The 22243-nt window shown below is 39.0% G+C and overlaps 1 protein-coding gene across 21 annotated transcripts in view; it reads left to right on the top strand.

The window, feature by feature from the left end:
* Positions 1-18473, top strand: part of AFDN (afadin, adherens junction formation factor) — a 78115-nt gene extending 59642 nt beyond the window's left edge. For 7 of the 21 annotated variants that reach the window (XM_010707062.3, XM_010707054.3, XM_019612851.2 and 4 more), the window contains 6 exons: positions 2069-3091; positions 4931-4966; positions 8892-9026; positions 10501-11014; positions 15062-15146; positions 16266-18473. In XM_010707062.3, coding sequence (XP_010705364.1) covers positions 2069-3091; positions 4931-4966; positions 8892-9026; positions 10501-11014; positions 15062-15146; positions 16266-16410 — 1938 coding nt within the window. In that variant the 3' untranslated portion in view covers positions 16411-18473. The remainder of the gene's footprint in view (positions 1-2068; positions 3092-4930; positions 4967-8891; positions 9027-10500; positions 11015-15061; positions 15147-16265) is intronic. The other 14 variants (XM_010707067.3, XM_010707066.3, XM_031552436.1 and 11 more) reach the window with 7 other exon arrangements.
* Positions 18474-22243: the final 3770 nt, after the last annotated feature.

Raw genomic sequence — 22243 nt, 5'->3', positions numbered from 1 at the left:
AAAAACAACACACCCTCAAAACTTTTTTTTTTTCACTTCCATTGATAACTTCCCTGCTATCAAAATGCAAATGCTTCTTGACCTGAATTGAATTTACCTTCATAAATTAGAAAGATAATGTTGTTCCACTAAATGAGGACTTTTCATTTCCTATATGGATTTTAGTAATCTTGGTAGTCGAAATCCAGTCACTGCATCTTTTTTTTTCCCCTCTAATCCACCACCTCTTCATCACTCAAAAACTAAGAGAGGAAAAACATTTGTTTTATTGTTTGGTTGTTTTTTTTTTTGTTTGTTTCATTAAGGCTCAGTATGCTTTACTTTCTGAAAAGCATTGTCATCTAAGTTACTTTATATCATGTCATAGAAAATAAGTAGGGATTGATACATTGAGTAATCCCACATACGTTAGTGAATAGGGAGAAAAGTTACTTGGATGAAAGCTTACTTCACTGAGTGTATGTATTTATTTCAGTACCAGTGGTATCAAATTATAATTATTCCTTCAGAAAAGAAAATAGATGCTATACCCAAAGTAGGATTTTGAAAGGTAATTTTGAAGGAGCAGCTTATGAGTTAATGAATGTGTCATATAACTTGGAAATATTTTGCTGAATTCCTTTGCTTAGCTTCTTCATATTTCATTAATTCATCTCACCTAATCTGAGCTGTCTAGTTAATGTTTGGCTGTCTGTGTAGCTGCTGTGGAAGGGGGAGGCTAGTATTTCCGTTTCTCCTAATGGGATGAACTGCCATCTGGACGTGCACCTCTCCCCGGCTTAGGGCAAGCTTAAGTGAGTAGCTTAGACAGAGCAGTTAAAACTGGTAAGATGAACCCCGTCTGTTAAAGTTGTTGACAGATACAGAATTTGAGCTATGGACTTAAGGATTAAAATGTTGAAGCATTTTCATAAAACCGAGAACTAGAAGCTTTAGCACCCTACAAGATTGAAAGTTAGACATACTTTTCCCCACCATGCAATACTTCAGGTTGAAAAGGGAGGAAAATAGATTTCAATAAATAAAGATATAAATAAGTCTTTACAGCTTTTCACTGATGTGAAATGCCTGTTTTCTGCTCCAAATGTATTAGCAAACTGTTTGGTTAGGTGCATCTTTACAGCAAATCTAACACAAATAACTGTGTGTTCAGATCTGCTGGACTAATAGAGCATAAAAAATACACTTGTTCATCTCAAAGAAGGCATTCTTTTGAGGTTACAGCTAAGGTCATTGATGGAGGAAGAAGAAAAGGAGTTTGCTTTGTTAATCTTCTCTCAGTTGTTGATAATTGGTACATTATGTGTTCAGTGCTTACTATTTCCTATCATTCAAAGCATGAATTTTTGCTGCTAGAAAACAATTAACAGATTTGATAACACTAATTTAAGGCCTAGTATTCCTTTCCTGAAGATTGTATAGCACAATGGTACCTCAGGCTTGAATACAAAGTGACCTGGTGTTTGACACATTAAGTCCATGCTCCAAAAACAGGTGGAACTAGATAGGACTTTCCATATTCTGTACCCATGAATGACTGTCATAATGAGAGCTTCCAGCTGAGTCATCTCTCTTATTAACAGGGGAGGATGGGCAGAGGCTCCCTCATCTTCTCCTCAGAAGTCTTTCTGTTTGCCTTCCTAATAGGAAAACCCTTTGTCAAGCTAGCTGAAGCCTGAATAGCAGAGCTGGTGTGCTTGTGCTGCTGGTCCAAGCTACCGGCTGGGGCTCTTATGCTCCTATGGTAGGGAGAGTCCTGAGGAACTCTGTGACCTGGAGAGGCTCAGCTTAAGCTCTATTTTGTCGTCTTCCTTTCTCCCAGTCCAGGTTTCCAGGCATTTCAGAGGTTATAAAATCTCCTATTGCTTGAGTGAGTTAAAATGACTGGGAATAATATTTTATTGTTGATTTTAAGAAACTTACTTGTCATGGAAATGCTGAACTTCTCTAAAAGTGATTACCTTCAGTAATAAGAATGTGGTCTGTGAGCCATTTAGGCTTTTAGTACTTCAAATATGTTTTAATAGAGATGGACTATGAAATAGATGCTTTGTTTAATTTTTTCCAGCGTGTGGCTCGATCCCAGGAAGAACTCCGAGATAAAGTTTTCCAGCCAGAGAGGAATCGTTTGGAAGTTGTTATCCGGAAGGATATAGAGTACATTGATCGGAAGTCAGACAGCGATCAGTGGATGAATTCATCTGTGGATTCTAGCACTTCTAGCCAAGAGCACCTGAACCATACATCCAAACCAGTTTCACCTGGTTCTTGCTTAACTAAAAGTGGTCCTGGCCGTTGGAAAACTCCGGCTACAAGCCAGCCGACTCCGGCGGCCATTTCCCAGCCCATCAGAACAGATCTTCCTCCTCCGCCGCCACCACCTCCAGTTCATTATGCAGCTGAGTTTGATGAACCACAAATGGATTTGCCTCTGCCTCCCCCTCCTCCACCAAACCAAGTAGGAGCACAAGCATCTTCTCAGGTGGCTGCTGCTGAGCGTAAAAAACGAGAAGAGCACCAGAGGTGGTATGAAAAGGAAAAGGCACGTTTGGAAGAAGAACGCGAAAGGAAACGCCGTGAGCAAGAGAGAAAACTGGGTCAAATGCGTTCGCAGCCACTAATTCCTCCCCAGCCTGTGGTTCCTCCTGTTTCCCTTCAACAAGTGAAATCAGAAAAAACTGCAACTTTCCAGAGGTCTCAAGAAACAGTCATTCGAGAGTTGCAACCACAGCAGCAGCCTCGGACTATTGAGCGGAGAGATCTGCAGTACATTACTATCAGCAAGGAAGAATTGTCCTCTAGTGACAGCCTCTCTCCAGACCCCTGGAAACGAGATGCCAAGGAGAAACTGGAGAAGCAGCAGCAGATGCACATTGTGGATATGCTGAGTAAAGAGATTCAGGATCTTCAGAACAAGCCTGATCGTACAGCTGAAGAGAACGACCGCCTGCGCAAACTCATGCTAGAGTGGCAGTTCCAAAAGCGACTTCAAGAATCAAAGCAAAAGGATGAAGATGATGATGAAGAAGAGGATGATGATGTGGATACTATGCTTATCATGCAGCGACTGGAGGCAGAAAGAAGAGCAAGGGTAAAATGGGATAATCCTTTCTAGACAAAAGCGTAGTAATTGTGTGTCTTGGTGGGTTCTCTGGATTTGTCTGAGTATTTTGATCTCCTTATAGGGTAAAGGAGAACGGAGCTGTCTTGACTGTCTTAAATTTTTAAAATTGCTGTAGGAGCTTTTGCTTGCTTACAGTGACTTCACCAGTTAAACAAGAATTATGAAGGTGTCATAGCTACCTATTAAAGAATGTAAGTTGGCAGTCAAATTTACTTTCCTTGTTGCGGCTGCAGAAATTCCCTGTATACAAAGGGATTTAGCCACATAGCTGGACCAGGATTAGAAAGTTAAACACTGGATAGAATTTGCTTACAGGAACTCAAGCAAAAATATTTGAAATCATGAAAATTTGTAGCAGAATTAGAAACAAAAAAAGTGTTTTTTCCTTTTTTCTCAAATATTTTTACCTGTTCTCACTTACAGTCTTGGAACTGAAATGGACACTGAATACATGATGTTACCAGGGAACAGAGTTTCCACCATGTTGGTCCACTCCAATCAGAGGCTGGGGCGTGAGGCAGAATTTACCTCTGCATTTACCACCACCTCTATGATGACACTAACAGTGCTGGGTGGAAGCATTAGGCTGAGCCATGTCGTTTCGTGTGTTGTAGCAACTCAAGTACCCTGCCCAGGGCTCCAGCTTGCAGATTTTCCACCGTGTACAGTTATATCAGCATCGGACAGAGTTTGCTTACCTTAGCTTCAGTACTGTAAAAGATCATAATATATGTACTAAATGTAGCTGGATAGTCTCATAAAGGTTTTATCACTCCACTGCTAGTTGCTGTCTCTCAGAGTCTCTTCAATCTCTTGTTGTTGGAAAACAATTCATGTAGGAGAATTTTTCTTCTCTGAATAGCACTGATACCAAAGTTACATACCAATAACTATGCTTTCACAGGCTTAAAAACTATCTCTGTAATTCACTGTCTTCTGTTTATCTTGAAAAGTTAACTTAATTCTGTGATAAGCAGTTTCTATTTGTTGATAAATGTTTGCACGTGTATTTTGGCATTTAGAAATTGCTATCAGCTTGAGTAATATTTGAGTTCAGGATTGTTTTGGCTGCTTGATTCTCTAAACCTGCTCTTCTTGTGTTTGCTGCAGTCTGCGTTGCTTTCCTTTTTTCTTGTGGCTAACTTTATTACTGTTTAAAACAATAGATACCTCAAGCTTGGAAACTGAAGAAAGGAAAGGATAAATATATCTTTGGCGGAATGGTTGTGTTAAAGCTCAGCACAGCTAGCATGTAATTTGTAGCATGAAGGCAGTTACCTCTAGGCATAAAAATCCATATAAAACTGCCATTTTCACAGAATTCTTTAACATTTTACTGTAGCAAAACTAAAAAAGGCACGTGTCATTAATGAAGAGCCAATTGCATTGCATAGCGTTTTATCAGTCGTCTTTGCAAGTGCTGGATTTCTAATACTGTTTGTGCATGACGTTCTTCCAGCATTTTGGAACATTTTGAAACTAAAAAATAACAGCTGTTTTGAGCAGAATTGATGTTTGCATTTGAGTTACATTTCACTGTCTGTACTATAAGAGATGCAATAAACAGCATCTGTAGAAAAAAACTGAGCTTTTGAATGAGTTTAAACAGTACTGATTAAAAAAAAAAAAAAAGAATTATCTGATTGTTTCCTTGTCTATATTTCAGGAGTTTGTGGAGTTCAGTTGGTCTTTCTAAAACATCTGACTTAACAAATAAAAGAAAATGCTTTTGAAATAGAACAAGTCTAACCTATCTTTGTTTTCACTGTGCATCTTTCTTTTTTTCCCCTTTCTTACTACCTGCAGCAGACTGCTGTGCCAGCAATCTCTGTTCTAGACTTGGTATGTTTGTTTCTTTCTCCTTAATATCTTTCACGTTTCAATTTCTGATGTTAATAATGATTGTCTTCTGTGCTTTGGATGATGATTTGCCATCTTTGGGTGTTCAAAAATCATTTTGATACAATAAACAGTAAGTTAACTATAAGCATGTATTTGAATGTTTCCAGATGTGGTGACTCCTTCCCCCATGTTTCTCTCCTTTTAGATGTTGTGTTCTGCCTGCAGGCTTGATTTGTTTGTTGTAGCAGCACTCTGATATCAAATAGTGTACTTGGTGTTTTGTCACTGTGTTTATGATGTCTTACTGAGCAGTTTGAGTGATCAAACTGTGAGGTAAGATTTCTTCCTTTCTCTGTCCCTCCTCCCCCCATTCTCCCCTTCTTGTTTTAGAAGAGTTCTAGCAGTGCCATTCCCTTCTGACTTGAAGTAAATTGTTCTGAGAGCCTAATAATACAGAATATTTAAATTCTATTGATAACTTGTTAGTTATCAACAGATAACTTTCTAGGTTTAACATAGTATTTAGCCACATGCTAAAACCTGCTCTAACACAAGTAGAGCTTTCCCACTGAAGTAAAAATGGACTGTAAACTCAGAAAATACTTCTGAACTAATGTTTCCAAGTAGGTCACATAAATGTGTGATTACTAAGTTACTATATTTTATTTTCCTAAATCTCAGTTTCAGATGATTAATGCTATTGTCGGTTGTCTAAAACATGGCAGGCTTTCAACATGAGGCATTAACTGCGAAGACTTCAGTTAATTCTGTATTTTATTGCTCTCGTTGGTAATGGGTACACGGGGTGGGGGGAGAAATAGTTTTCTCTCTGGATATAGAACTATATCACCTTCAAAGTATTCTATGCTATTAGTATGCTAGTTTGAAAGAAGGGTAATGTGTGCAAGTCCTGTGAGTATCATTAATTTGTGTTGCTGGAAAAGAACTGTAAGCTTCACTGTTCAAAATATGGATTTGGATATTTCTTCACTTCTTGATTTAAAAAACAAAACACAGGCTTTTAAAATTCATATTCAAGTAATGCATACTTAGAAGTGCATCTGAAATACTCAGTTATGTGTTTGTGTGGTCCGTCAGTTCTGAGCAGTTGACAGCAGAGAAAGAAGTGAAGCGTGTAAGCTTATTGAAGTAATCGACATGTGGAGTTTTCAGATGCAATATCTTGCAATATTTTTACTTATTGCTACTTCTGTTTATTTAGCTGTTTTGCCAGTGCCTTGGTCTGTGGAACTGTGACCAGGTAGATAAGGTTCTTGACCAGGCAGGCCGTAAACTCCTGGACCGTTCTATAGAAAGCTGTGAATTCAGACAGTATCAGCAACCTTAAAAATGAGTTAGGCAGATTCACAGGTCTTGCATCTGTGAGTAGCTAATGAAAGGATTACACAAGAGGATGTATCCCTAGTGCAGTGCTGAATGCTGGGGAAATACTGGAGGAATGGCCCACAGAAATGGCAGCGATCCTTGCCGTTGTGAGGCACAGAACACTGCACCAGATGTGTTGATGGCCTGAAACAACAGAGGGTTTATTTGTCAGAAGTAAATAGGTATAAATGTAAGGTTCATCAGGAACTTTATTTAAAGCTTTCTAAGCAGTGCTTGGAGGAATGAGTTTTATCTGGGATCTGAGGCTTCCTTCAAGCATGCCAGTCCCACGCCTATCTTCGCATTTCTGAAACTGCAGAATTCTCTCTACTTCTCTCTCCCTGTTATCTTCCTCTGACTGTTAGCTGAGGGCCATGTAAGGATCTTGAAAATCTGGTAGTTCCATGTGAATTGCATAATATTGTATGCAACCACAAACACACGTCTTCACGTGCTCTGGCATGCCTTGCCACCCTGGTGCTCCCTGCCATCCTCTGAAGGCCTCATGTTAGAAACTAGTTTCTACTACATTCAAGAAATGAAGTATCCTTAGGTAATAGCTACTGTATTCCTGTTTGTGCTTCCTTTATTATTTCTAGCCTTCGTCCTAGGTGTTATGTTAGAATAGGCTTTGATTTGAATGGGTTGTCTTCCACAGTTATTATGGTTTGTATGTTGACATAAACCCCCGTATGGAACCTAGTTTTCCCTTAGTTAAGCTCACAAACAAATATAACAAAACAATACTAGTTTCCCTTTGTTACTGAGCACAAAGGTATTCATGCAGTCATCTGGAATCAGTAATTACTGTGTTTAGACCTTTACTCTAAATGTGACTGGGACAAAGTCAAAGAATTCAGTACTTTTTTCTTCTGTGCAGTTTTTTGCCTTTTTTTTTTTTAAGAGGGAATTACTTCACATCCATTAACTCTTCTGAATTAGTAGCTGTCTTTCGTTTTGACAACACTGTCTCCTCTGCTAAAACAATGTCTTCTTAATAAATAAGACAGACAAGGTCTTAATGGAAGTAGGTGGTAGATTAATTACTTTCTTCCTTATTCTACAGTGTATACTGAGTTTCATCTTTTTGTAACAGTGAGTTAGGAATTACAGAGCTTACAAATAAGACAAATTTACTCAGAGGTAGCATCGCCAAGTACACGTTTGCCAAACTCCTCCCAAATGAAATTAATTTCTCTGCTCTTCAGTTTTTGTGTTTAAATACAGAGATTTGTAATGCTTCAGATTAGAGATGGTTTTGCTGCAGTCATTTCTATAGCTGTTGTATGATGTAGAAGGTGAGTGTTTCATGAAGTGCTGCTGCATAAGGGCATAAGAGAGAAATGTTATATGAACCATAGAGGGAAGTAAATATTAGAAAATTTGTAAAATAAGAAAGAACAGAGTTTTGTAGAATTGATTAAAAAAAAAAAACTGATTAGAAAACCTTGGGCCGGTATCTGATAGACTGTATATATACAGTCTGTATAAAACACATTTCCTCTAAAATAGCAGAGACTGCAGGAGACAAACTTCACACATCTATGTGGAAGTTGTTCTTGAAAAATCTTATTATAACTAAATTTTGCTTTGCTCTTTAAGAGCCATTCTATACAAATGAAGCTGGTTTGAGGATCAAATCCAGAAGTAGAGAAACACCAGTGTTAAGTACAGCATGTAGTAAAGTATGCCAGTCAGTGACAGGATCTTATAAAAAAGCATCACTTTCAAACATGTCACAGTAAAAAGCAAAGCAGGATGTAGTCTAAGTACTTTCTATTTATGAATGTTGTTATGTCAATGAATACTCCTGTCCAACAAGAGCAGATCCTGTTAGCTTCAGAGAACCGGGCAAAGTTTGGGATTTTGCTCATTTTTCTTACCTGTGCAGTGTTTATCACAAACACATATGAAGCAGTGTTATCTCCTGGACATTGGCTGTTCTTGTGAGCAAAGATTTCTTTGCCTCACTCTGTTTTTTTCAAGACACATCTGTTGCAGATACGGTGGGAGATTTTATTTATCTCCTGAGACTATTTGCAGACTTGCTGAAAGAGCCTGTTACTTTAAATGGATTGACCCTTTGACTAATGAGTTGTGATTTTCCGGTGCTTAAATACTAATCCCAGATGACAAACCCGTTGGCTGCTAGGGCCATGGACTGTTGGTTCCAAGTATTTAATTTCACTTTGTTGTGCCTGTGAGACTTCAGATACCTCTGAAGCAGTCTGGAGCATGGGTCACCTCAGTATTCTGCTAGGGGTTCGTTATGACTGCTAAGAATGTCTCTCTGCCTGTTTTTAAGTGTATAGTTCTGTGTATCTCTTGTTTTTCCAGCTTTTATTCTTAACAGGGACTTTAGGGAAAACAACATCAGAGTGCACTCTTCACTGGTGAAAGCAGTATTGTTAATCTGTAGTACAGCACTTTCTATGGAATTGTTTTTAGATACAAATGCTCAGTTTATAGTTTGTTTGTTTTTTTTTTTTAACCTTCTACCTATGTGAGTGATGAAAAATTAAAGTTGTGTCTCTGTTAGTTACAGGATGAAGAACGCAGACGGCAGCAACAGTTGGAAGAAATGCGCAAGCGAGAAGCAGAAGACAGGGCCAGGCAGGAAGAAGAACGCCGACAGCAAGAGGAGGAGCGGACCAGAAGGGAGGCAGAAGAAAAGGTTATGGTCTTCTGAGGGCAGCAGGAGTTCTTAGTTCTTACAGGCCTCTCCTCTTTAATCTGGCCAGGAACAGCTCAGTTTTGGGTCATCAAGGGTTAAATGCACCAAATTAGTGATAAGGGTCATGGTCTATGGCTTAATTTTACCAATATTTAAAAAAAGAAAAGCATATTTGCCATTTGTGATGGCTAGAAGCCAATAGTATTGCAGAAGTAGTAGAGTAGACATTCCAGCTGAGGGTTTTTAGCAGTGACAAGGTCTTGTTTGCGGAGCCTTTTAGAAGAGTTAAGGCTAAATCCTATTCCATCTCCTGGTTTTCTCAAAAATAGATTATTCTGGTTTCTGACAGTGATACAGTGCTACCAAATGATGTTTATCACGCACTTGAAAGATTTTCACTGACAGAACTGGACTGAGGTGCTTGTGCATCTACCAAGTAGGAGCTCAGTACCATCTGACCAGCCTGATAGCTTTAGAGACAAGTATAAGGAAATGAATTTCTTGTCTTTGCTCTAGGTAAATAAGATCAGATTTATTTGTTTATTTTAGAGTATCAGACTTGGTGCTGAGCAGCTAAAGTGGATATTTTTAAACATAAATGAAGAACAAAAGGAATGTTCAAAATGTCACATAGTCCCAGCAGAAGTTACAGTGTTCTTAGACAAAATATTTTTTGTAACGTGTAGTTTCCAAATACGCATCTTCATGTGTTACCAAGCTACAGAGTAAATTATGAAAAAAAATAAATGCATTAATTTACAGTGTGGCTTAGACAAGAGCTGAACAAAATTAAATGCTATGAAGTTTAAAAACAATACAAACCTTTAAAACTGGAAAATACAGGCATGTTTCATGGCTTTTTCAGTGGTAAATAGCCTTGTGTATCATAGGCACATTTTTTTAGGAAGGTGCTTTTTATAAATGCTTTTATAAAAAGCATCATTTGATGTTAGTTTTTAAAAGGTTCTTTGTAATTGGATTTTTATGTGAAAGCAATTTTCCTGCTGTTCATACTTGAAGCTTTGTTAGGAGTCGTGTATTCCAAGGCTCTGTTGTTCAGTAAGCCTGCAGTAGGATTATAAAGTTCCATTTTTAAGACGGTAGTTAATTTTAGTTATTTTCTCTGCCACAGATTCTTTACAGCTTTAGTGAATATACCCATTATTAACTGTAGTTACATTTTCAGTAATAAATACAGGAGTTGCCCTTATTTCATGTAGGCAGTTAGTTGCTTTGCGATTTACACTGCCTCTAGTAAACGTGGAAATAACAGCAATGCTGTGTTACAGGGAGAAGGCCTTTTTTTCATAGTAGTAAATAATTTTGTATGAGTTCATGTAGAAGCATTGCTTGTTGCCAGAAAAGGAGACAAAAAAAAAAAAAGACGTTTGTAGGTCTCATGGAAACTCAAAGCTCCTAGACTGAAATGTCTGTCATACTGACCACTGCATTTTTTTTTCCTCTGGACTTACAGAGGCGACAGGAAGAGGAGTATTATAATCGCTTAGAGGCTGAAAGGCGCAGGCAGCACGATGAAGCAGAACGAAGATTGCTGGAACCAGACGAGCCTGGTCTGTACAGACCTCCACTTCCACGGGAATATGAACTCCCATCCCCAACCCCTTCATCTAACGCTCCTCCTCCCCCACCTCAGCGAAACACCTCTTACCTCAAAACACAGGTCCTCTCCCCTGACACGATTTATACTGCCAAGTTTGTTGCATACAATGATGATGAGGAGGAGGAGGATTCCAATCTAGCAGGTCAGGATAAGTACTCCAGCACAAGAAAATCTTATGGTGACTTTCCTCCTGCCACCCTTAAACCACAGCAGCCCTCCCGCCAACCTCGCCCAGTTTCAGATGGCCTCTTTCTTTCCAACTCATTCCAGTCATCTCCAGTCAATGCCAACAGTACTGCTGCCAAAAAAAGCCAGCCCCCGCCCCCACCAAACAAACCGAGTTTCATCCATGCCAGCAGCTCTAAAGGTAGACACCATGAAATCGATCTTCTCCACGGATCTGTCCTCATGTTTTCAACTCTGATGCTGTAGATCAATCACTTCTTTTGTGATTTTTTTTCACTTAATCACTATTTTCACTATGGTGATCTAACTTAAATTCTAATATTAATATGAATCTTCCCATTTTTAATTGTTTTGATCTCTCAAATTTCCTTATTCCTTACCCCAACTCTTCAAAAGTAAAAATTCATCTTTCACACAATGAATTCAAATTTATTTTTAACTGTTACTCAACCAATTGAAAGTACTGTTGGTTTTGGCTCTCACTCTGTATCTTTCAGTGATTTGTTTTGTATGACCATTAGTTACTCAGGGCATCTGGACGTGTGTCTTTCTTGAACACAGGAATCTTCTTTTATTGGGTTCATGAACAGAGCTATTGTCTGCTTTTGGTTTTGGTACCAGGGTTCTCTCTCTTAATAACATGTGCAAATGGCTTTAAAATGACTTTTCTAGGCATAGCTCTTAAATTTAAGAGCACCAAGAGCTATCCAGAACATGTACTAAGTTGAATTCATTCAGCACCATTTCTGTACTTCTGCTTTGTATGGTGCAGTTTTCTTGTAAACAGGGACAAAAATCTAAATTTCGTCTGTGCACCCTGTACCTTGCTCTTCCCCTGCCCCTTTCCACACCCTTCTATTTTTGTGCCTCCTCATCTTGTTTCTCTTATAACTCCAAAAGGACAACCATAATGGAGTTAAATTTCAAGTAGAGTTCTAGTTGCTAGTAACTTCAGAACCATATTTTATCTGCAGAGTACTAGTTTAGTTACACTCATGAATTTAACAGTGATTCAGTATGAAGTTTCATGCTAATTTTTTGAACCTGCTTCAAAGGAAAAATCTTACATACTTCACTCTTTGAATATGCAAGTATGCATGAATCCTACTCTGTGTGCAGTTTATGAATGTGGGAGTTTCATCTTTAAATAGCAGCATCTGACAGCATCTCCCCTACATTTGTTCTCTTGTGTATTCTTTTGAAGGGGGTAGTAGCCATGACGTTTTCCTAGTTTGATCTTTTTGCTACTGTTAGAATTCAGTGGATGTCTTGATAACCAATTCAGCATATGAAATCATACTTCCATAATGGAAAGTAATAAGTCACCTGAGAAAGCAAAGGAAGGTGTCTATGCTGGCTTCTACATGAACAGACAGACAGCTTGTTGACTAGATTGAAGTCTCAGTCTCAGTGAAATGTGAAAGTCTGGCATATCTTTGTTCCCCTTCCTGGTCACCTAATTACTACGGAAAAATACTAAATTTCTTTAAACAGAGGAATGACATTTTCTGGTCATAGTGAGCATAGTAGCCACAGATCAGGTACCACTTATCAGAAGCACTTCTATCACTTACAGTCATGTAACTCTCTACAATTTAGAGAATGTAGGAAACTGTACAAGTGCACAATACTCAGTGCTTCTTGCCTGTATCCTTTTCAGCCAAGGCTCAAATAGTTTTCCAGCAAGAAATCCTGTTCTTTGCAGAGCTTCTGTTGCAGACAGCTTCCAGGATCACAGAGAAGCTCTGCACAACATTGTGTAGTTTTGATCTTCCTGAAGGGTCAGAGGTTAGCCCCGTTACAATTACTGCCCAACTAATACTGTTGACACTTAGCAGTTTCACTGTTGGGGGTCAGTACAGCATCCTAGTTGCATAAAAGATGTCCTCACTATTAATCATTTTAAAGAGAGAAAAATAAGTTTGTTTAACCAAGTATTGCCTGTGAGACCTCTTGATGTATCAGCCTCTGTGGATTCTACATCATCAGTCACTCCTCTCTTGGTCTACCATTGGTTCCAAATCTTAAAAGAAAGTGAGAAAAGGCTTTTGCTTTTCACTGCTCAGTCGTTAGATGGGAGTATAAGTAGGCACACTATGGTATCTTTGTGCTTCACTACAAATGCAGATATTTCAGTTACATGCCTATCATACAAGCAAGTCCACTGATAAACCCACCAAAACTGTTCTCAAATCTCAGTTTTCTATCAGAAGTAGTCTAGTTTTCAAACTCATTATATTGCAAAGAATTAAACAATGACAAGAACTACATGTAAAAGGTTTTCTTTAAACTCTTAGACCACATCACCATCTGCCCCTTAGGAATGTTTTGAAACAGGCTACTGACATGGAACTTTTGTGCTCTATGTATGTACTGAATTTTTGTTCTTTCAAAGCACTTTCTTTTTCTACGAACTCTTATTTGACACCGACTCAAGTATAAATATGCCTTCCATCACAGCACATACAATTCCAAAAGCCCTTTCATCCTTTCCTTATTTGGCGTTTTGAAAGCTGAATATGTAAAAATTAACTCTAGAACTATCCATCACTAGTTGTCACCACCGCTCTTGCTGCCTCCCATCATCCAAAACCGAGAATGCCATTTCATACTTAACTGCATCTCCCAGTCCTCCTGCTTTCTGTTAACTTCTGTGGAAATATGAATCTCAGGAAAATGAAATGTTCAGTGATACTTTGTGTGTGTATGCGTTCGTTTTCCGGAAAACATTCAGAAGGACAACCTACAAAGACTTGGTTAGGTTTTTGGTAACAGTTAAGGATGTACGGTAGTATGATGCTTCGCCTTTAATAACCTAATTCATAAACCATACAACTAATTCTGAATACTCTTATTTCATAATTTTTAAATTAGCCATGAGAACAGGTTAACCTCACCTGATTGCTCAAGCTTCTATGAAGACTGCCTGCGTAACGTACAAAGCCGTTTGCACAAAATGCAGAATTCACTGTGCAGTTTACCATCTCCCATCTCGCTGACTCTTGTTACATTACTGTCCTTTACGGTTCCTTTCTGTTCTGAATGCTAACTCTAGTAAACCACGCTTCTGCAAATTTTGCTCTCGTAACCTTCTTCCACTGGGTTGCTTAAAACCATTGGCTCCATCAACTAGCCAAGAAAAAAGCCAACACTGATATCAAAACTTCTGTTAGAAAGTAGGTGGAACACATGGAAGCAGTATGTTCCAAGTAGGGAAGGGTGGTACCAAATGCATGTAAGACTCATGTCTGAAAGGAAAAAAATTCTTAATTCAGCTGGCATATGTAGTATGATTTAACCTGCTACAAATTTGGGGTGAGCAATATTTAGCCAATAATGTGCTTGCCTTCCAGCCTTGTACCATCTCTTTTATTTTATTGAGTACTTGTGAGAAGTTATGTATACCAGTGGAAGAAGCAAACATTTCCTTCTGTACAGAATAAGGTTCACAAGACATAACGTGCAATATTTGAGACCAGAACTGTCCAGGGACAAATCTGACCCTTTATTTTTCACTCATCCAGACAGTCATTAGGAGAAATACAGTCTTGAATGCAGTATAAATTTAGTAAACTTTTCGATTGGAAAGAAAAGGTTTTGTCTTGTGGCCTTTAGAAAGAATTAATGTGATGTGTAAAACTTGTGTGTTATATCAACTTAAACTAAAGGTGCAGTGCTGCAAGATGCTTACTTGAAATTTAAAACAAAAGCCAGGGGTAGGAGGCATCTTCTAATGCATACATCTTATGTGATCAGACAAAATTCTGAAAAAAGCTCTGATTGCTGAATTACAAAAGATGTTGTATAGTAATCGTAGATTACTTTTAGCTTTCTAAAGAGAGCAGTTGCAGCTAACTAATTTCCTGGAGAGTTTGTTATGGGATATTGAAGCATGTTGCTCTTTCCATCAGTCTTCTCAAACTTTTGTCTGTCTTGCAGTATACCATAATAAGATAAAGACCACAATTTACTGTGTGCAGAGTAATCTGAAAAAAAAATGTTTCAACCTAAAATTAGGAATAAAAAATTACAGCTGTCTTGAGAGGGGATGGAATTCAGTAGTATTGTTCTTAAATATTGCACGAGTCAGATGACCCTCTACATTTAATTTCCGATTCTGATTTGAGGTGATTTCTTGAAAGGAGCACTGCACCTTTTTGAAGAAATACAATATAAAACTTCTGCCTTGCAACTGCTGTCCTTCAACTTACTTTTTCTTTTGCACAAGGAATAAATTCATACACTGGATCTTCGGGAGCAACGGTTGGGGCCCATGAAGTTTATCGGGATCCAAGAGACAAACGATCTAAAAGGTGACACGCAGGAGTCCCTTAAGCATTAACTCTGAATCATGTGATGTAGCTATCTTCTGCAGTACTTTCTGCTGCAACATCTCTGGGGGCTACTGAAGTGTTCTGCAGTTGTCTGTGACATATCTTGGGTTATGACAAAGTGCAAATTCCATACAAGTCTTTAGGTGATCTAAAATACTACTTTGTAACAGCAGATTTCAGTGCTTCAACACAACAAACAGAATATTCTAAATGAAAAGATTGAACTGTTTTAGGTGTATTTAAAAATCTGAACAGCACCTCTCAAGTGGAATTCTTCCCAAATTTATAGTAAGCATAAATAAGATGGATTGTATCTTGTAAGTTGCAAGGGTTACTGTGCCACCTACTGAAGGCGCAGCTGGGCTTTGGATAGGATTCTGTAGAAGCTGCTAGCCCTCTTTTCCTGCATTTTAAAACACTATTACTGTTTCCGTAGTGTGAGGAGCAGAGAGCTCTTGAGGCTTTCTGATCATGAAATAGAAATACATGTTAGTTTTATTATATGAGAGGTAATCACATACGTGAAGTGTTGTTACAGCTATGACTAAGAGTGATTTGAGATCTTCATTGTGGTGGCCAGAAACACTTCAATTTGCTTCAAGGGTAAAGAACTGTTTAATACCTAGGGCAACAATTGCACTTAAACTTAGCCAGTATAGAATAAAATACAGGGGTGCTGGATTGCAGCCCCTACTACATACTTCAGTACTAGTAGCTTCGTTTACCAAGGCATATGTACAAGCTTTGTATTTGGTGCTTTTCCTAGGCGCTTGCTGCTGTAGGAAGCTGTTACAGCAGTGTGCTGTGCTGTTGTAGAGAGAGCCTTAGTTACATCTGTGCTTCACTATGAAAATAGGCAAAGTAATATAATTTGTATTTATGGGCCAGAGATGGTTGTGATCTGCTTCTGCTAATCTAAATGACAGCACAGTATCAGAATTGAAGGTATTTGTGGGGAACAAAACCTTGCAGAAGACTAAACCAAGACTTCTGCTGTGGTAAAAACTCTGCCAGTTAATGCGCATCACTAGGAATTTGATTATATGTAAGAATATTGTAGGTGAGAATGATAACAAAGACTTTCTTTTCCCTTTCCAGTCAAGATACAGATTTACCTGGAGCACCAGAAAATTTGACGTTCAGGGAACGCCAGCGACTTTTTTCACAGGGTCAAGATGTATCCAATAAAGTAAAAGCTTCTAGGAAACTAATGGAACTGGAAAATGAGTTGAACACAAAATAAGATTAAAGCACCTTATCAGATGTAACTGAAGATCTCTGAATTGAGGGATTGAGATGAGGGGCACTACTAATGAACAGAAAATGAATATTTTCCAAAATGAGTGACTTTGATTCCTCTATATCTAAGACTGTTAATTAAGATTTAGAGATGTTGCAATAGCAAGAAAACTGATTACTTTGCCAGGAGCTTGTGGTTTATACAATGAAAGCACTGTAAAATTTTAAAGATATGAATCACGTGAAGGTAACTCTTTTCTTTCTGTTTTGGGGGTTAAGTTCTTGTGCACCAGACCAAGTAGCACTTGTCAAAGATAAGTTCTGTTTCCTGGTGTTTCACAGACACACTTTTTTTTTTTTTTTTTTTTAGCTGCTGAGCAGAGAGAGTGAGAATAGCTTGAACTGCCTAAACTAAACTGTGCACTAGAAATTAGTACTTTAGGTTGTTTAGGAAGAAGATGATATCTGGGCCACTATCTTAAGTAGACTCTATATGCAAGTTTGCCGTACTCTGTGGTGTTCATACAATGATCAACCTATCAATACCATGATTTAGTATTGGGATAACTCCCATTCTGTAGGTAAAACCTGGGATAAAACATTTCTATTCCTACATATTTGTTGGGTCTAAAAGTGGAATTTATCTGTAATGATGGAAAAGTCTGTATAGATGCACCTCTGTTATTTGTGCATCAGGCTTTCAGAAATGTGAAGGTGAAAAGCCTAGGGCTGTTTGTTTCATTAAAAATTACATAAGCAATAGATAGGAGGCTACGCAGGTTGCCAGTCATCAGCTAGGACCAAAATGTTTGTCATGTGTTAAAGACAAAGATTTCTATTTCCAAAGTTAGTAGAAAAGATAGGTAAGTTTTCCCGGAACAGTAGATGAGAAGTTAGTAGGTAAATAGACATGGAATGGTATTGATAAGTCTGCTATTAGCAGTTTAGCAATATCTTTGTTTTGGGGTTGTTTTTTTGTTGTTGTTGTTGTTGTCGTCCTGTTTTGTTGTTGTTTTTTCCTATGGAGAAGTGAACTGGCATATTAAAGTGTGGTGTGAAGCATTGAATACACTACTGCTGGCTGGGAGTGGGAATGTTAGTAAGACCTGGTCTGCTGGCAGCAATCCATTTCTACTCATGCTGAAGAAGCAGTGCTAGTAAGCTCTTCTTTAGTCTAGCTAGCTTTACTAACGTTCTGTCACTGTTGTACTGAAAATATTTTTGGCAGTTCAAGCTATTTTTTCACACTGTAATAGCCTTATTTAATTTTAAATTGTTAATCTTTTCCTCCCACCGTTTCCTCAGCTACGCTTATGTAGCTGATGATGCTGGGAATAAGGACCTCATCAGAGTTTTTCTCATTGTGTGATGTTAAGACAATATATATTGTGATTCCAAACAAATTTTCTATTTGACAAAGCCCTTTACTGGCTTTAGATGATTTTTTCCTGTATCATATTGTTCTCTTATAAATATATATTTAGGGAATTGTGCACACTTCCAAATACAAAGGGGTAGACTTTCACTGCCTTAGGAAAGAAATCACTTTTAATAAGAGTTGTATGATAAATAAATGCAAGTTGATGAAAATTGGAGTGTAAATATTTTTTACGTACTTCAGGTTTCTTATTTGAAAGTGTGCTTTTACCGTTTCACCTGTTAAATATGAAGTAGAAGATTAAACTGGTTCAAAGTGTTAATGAAGGATCTGCATGCTTGCTATGTCTGTTAATCAGGAAAAGCAAGCCTCTCCCAACTTATCTTGAGAACACTAGCAGCCTTACAGTGACACATTTTTCTTAAGGAAAAAAACTTATGCTGTGGCTGAATTACTGTTGCTGCTAGAATCTGAAAAAGGCTTAGCAAAAAAAAAAAAAAAGTATCTATAACCTTCAGTTGAGTGGATTTGGCCGCTATTGGGCATTCGGGTCAAGTGTGAATATGTGTAAAAGTGCTTTTCATATTTGTCTGTGCATTATTATGAAAAACATCAAAACTGCTGTAGTTTCCCATTTCTACTGTATTTCACTTGCAACCTATTTTTAATAAAGTTTGTATTGTATTTAACTTTGCATTAAATGTTTTTTTGTACTCTTTGTTTTTTGACTCTGCGTTCACAGCAGTGTTACTATAAACACAAGTGGTTATTTTTAATGTTTCCCTTATCTTTTAAAATACAAGCCAAGTCAGTGCATCTTATAATGATGGGAACCTGAAATGAATTTCACGTAGAGAACCAAAGAGGCTCATCCTCACGGATCAGCGGGGAGAATTTAATGTTCGGAACCTGAACAAGTGATTTTTGTAGCTTATCCAGCCACTTATGAAATAGTAACTATTGGTGGGATCAGATATGCAGGCTAGCCCGTAGATTCTGGTGAATGTACTGTATTTGTATTCTCCTCCAGTGCAAAGTGTGTTTCTGAGAATGAAAAGGAACCTGGAATACAACTTCTTTTTGGAAAAGGTAATTGTGACTAATACTGCAACTGGAGACTACATTGTGATTGCCATGGTTAAGAAGACATTTGAATGATGTTTCTCCCATTGCTGCATTAATAACACCATATGACTTGCTTCTTGATAGGAGACAACAGTTGAAGTTCTGTTTGAGGAGAGCAGAGGTGGGAATTTTGTCACAGTGAAGTACTGTAGATTCCAGCTGCTGTAGCTGAGTGTCTGCTGCAGATGGGATCAAGAGCCACGTGCACCTCTTTCCAGGCGAGTACCTTCATCACACACAGAGGGTGGTGACACACAAACAGGTTGCCCAAGGAGGTTGTGGATGCCCCATCCCTGGAGGCATTCAAGGGCAGGCTGGATGTGGCTCTGGGCAGCCTGGTCTGGTGGTTGGCGACCCTGCACATAGCAGGGGGGTTGAAACTAGATGATCATTGTGGTCCTTCTCAACCCAGGCCATTGTATGACTCTGATCTCTCCAGTTGCGAGGTCTACTCTCCAGAATTTTCAAAATCACTAATGAGGACGTTCTGAATTTTAGAAGACTGCAGGGGCTCAAGGTGTGGCTGAGTGGGACCTTGTGTCACTGCTTTTGAGTCTGTGGACTGTGACCATAAGAATAAAGCTAAAGGAAAAAAGTTGTTTGAATATTGAATGCATAGCCTAGAAGAAAAAGGAAACAACCCATTGTCAGCATCCCCTTTGCTTTAGGGGTATGAATGATCATCCTTAGCAACTTTGGGTAAATGATACTTGCATATGCAGCCAGGTCTGCCACCTCCACAAAGACTCTAACTGTCTTAAATTTCTTCCACATTCTCCCTCTTGCACTTATCATTCCCACACCACACTTCTCAACTACTTTTACATGCTGCTTGTGCTATAGCCTTGTTGGTAGCTGAGAAAAGGGGAGGGAAACTAAGAAACTGAGAAAATCAATAAGATAGATCCTGTTTACTGAAATAATATTTTCTCGATCATAACAATTGTTTGTAGATCAAGCAATGAGTTCAGCAGCAGAATAAACAAATGAGGCCTTTCTCCTTTATCTCCCAATTCAAAAAGTTAATAGAGTTACGAAAAATTACAACAAAAACAGTAATAGCAATAACCTTTGCTAAGAACAGTCTGAAAAAATAATACAGTAAACCACAAGAGTTTGCTAATAAGAACAGGAAAACATTTGGCTCTTCCTCCTGTTGTGTCAGATAGTTCTGTCGCAGTCACCTGGGGGCTGTGTGGCTGAGAAGGCAAAGCCTCACAGCTTAAGCAGTCTGTCAGTTTGTTTCCTAGCTGTAATGGCAGATAAACTGCTTAGGAAGACCAGCAGTGTGCAATTAACCTGCTTGGACAATGCCAGTGTATTCTTAGTAACAGATGAACATTCAGGATTGCCCTACAGTTATTGATGCAAATGTCTTGCTTGAGTCATTAAATATTTACAGCTTCACTGAATATCATGTTTGCATAGATGGGTTAATTTCACTCATGTGCTTTGATTGTAAACATATTGATGTGTGAGGAATGTTAAATCCTCTAAAGGTACACTTTTTGCTCTGGCTGTGTACTAGAGCTTCTTCTTTCAGAACAAAGCAAGCTCATTCTCTTGCAAAAATTTCTTCTGTAGACAGACAGTATCATGGTTTTTCCTCTCGAGGTCGGGCATCTTAATGCTTACTCCACACTCTCTCCTCCCTCTGTATAGTTGCAGGAGCTCTAAGCTGCATGTTGCTTGTAATTATCTTCCAGTAGGCAAGATGATGTCAGGAAATACTACTTCTCCAAAAGAGTGGTCAGGCGCTGGAATTGGCTGCCCAGGGAGATGGTGGAATCGCTTTCCTGGGAGGTGTTCAAGGAACATTTGGATTTTGTGGTGAGGGACGTGGTTTAGTGAGAACTATTGGTGATACATGGAAAGTTGGACTGAATGGTCTTGTCTTTTCCAACCTTGGTGATTCTATGATAGCAGGGGAAGACCTTGTGTACTATTCTTCTACAGCAGATAACATTAGCAGGCGTGGTAACTATCAAAGCTCAGGGAAAATCTGTTCAGGCAATCACTATGAGTTCTCTTCACCTCGTGGCTGCAAGTGTATCTGCTTGGGACAATGAAAGGCATTTAAATAAAATTAGGTTGAGAAATGAAGTGGACAATGTTTTAGGGAGCTTAAAAGACCAAAACATTAGTCTTAAATTTCTGTCTGCTTGACATGATGAATGTGCTGTCACCTGGGGAGCAAAAAATTGGAAGGCACACAGCAGTGAGCCTCGTGGTGTTTGGCATAATGGACAATTCCTATCAGAATACTGAAGCTGGGACCTCAGTCTTTTGTTTTCACTACGAGGGTCAGCATGAAATGCATCAGCAGTAGCTGAGACAACATTTACATTTAGTAAATTTACAATATTTACATTTAGTAAGGTTTAGTACCTCAAGCTTTCATAATTCACCATCGTATTTCGTTGATGTTAATGTAGTAAAATATGCAGATTTAGTCATTGTCATGAAACTTCCAGGCTTCTTGTTTCCCTGGAATTATCTGTAACAAGGCTGGATTCTTGTTTTGCAGACAGGAGGCAGACAGGATCAGCTTGGTAGACGTTTGGGGAAAAGAGGAGATTCTTCAGAGCAGAGGATCCCATTAGAAAAGCGTGCTGGAATACAGCCTTGCAGCATTTCCAGAAGACACATTTTTGGTTCCTTGCCTAGACCTCACTGATACTGCATATAAAAATCCGAGCTCAGTGTCAAGAACTGTCAGCTACACCCCTGAGCTACTAAAATACTTCCCCAGACTGACTGACGGTGATAAAATCCTGACTCAGTCAGTGCCAACATCCTTTAAGGTCAGCAGGAGCACAGTGCTTTGGAACTTTTTTTTTTTTTTTTGCCTGAATCCATTCATCAGTTTTCATTATCCCAACAATACAGAGCGGGGATGAACAGCTGAGAGGCTTCCAGCCAGCATGATTTTGTGCTGTTTCTTTAAGAATTAAAAATAAAAGCTGTGGCTGCAGGGCGTCGGTGATGTGGAAGGGGGCTGCAGTACCATAGGAGCCAGTGGGCCGCGCAGAGATGTTTGGTGTGGTCTGAGCCAGACGACGGGCAGCAGCACAAGTGGATTCCTCTGTAATTACTCTGTAAGTACGGTTGGGCACTAAGCTGTATTACGAACAGCACGAGCTGTCCAGCCCGAGCCGTAACGAACAGCTGAGAGGAGGAGGCCGTCTCGGGCAGCCTCTTCATCCTCCCCGCCGAGCCCAGCGCTCTCTCCCCCAGCAGCAGCGTACACCCGAGTATACGACCTCCCGCACCCTGCCCTTCTCCAGGCCCGGCAGCCGCCGCACGGGTGCCGATCCCGACCCCCGTCAGCCCC

Source organism: Meleagris gallopavo, chromosome 2 (assembly GCF_000146605.3).
Source record: "Meleagris gallopavo isolate NT-WF06-2002-E0010 breed Aviagen turkey brand Nicholas breeding stock chromosome 2, Turkey_5.1, whole genome shotgun sequence".
Classification (NCBI taxonomy): Eukaryota; Metazoa; Chordata; class Aves; order Galliformes; family Phasianidae; genus Meleagris; species Meleagris gallopavo.
This window is presented reverse-complemented; position numbering and strand designations above follow the sequence as displayed.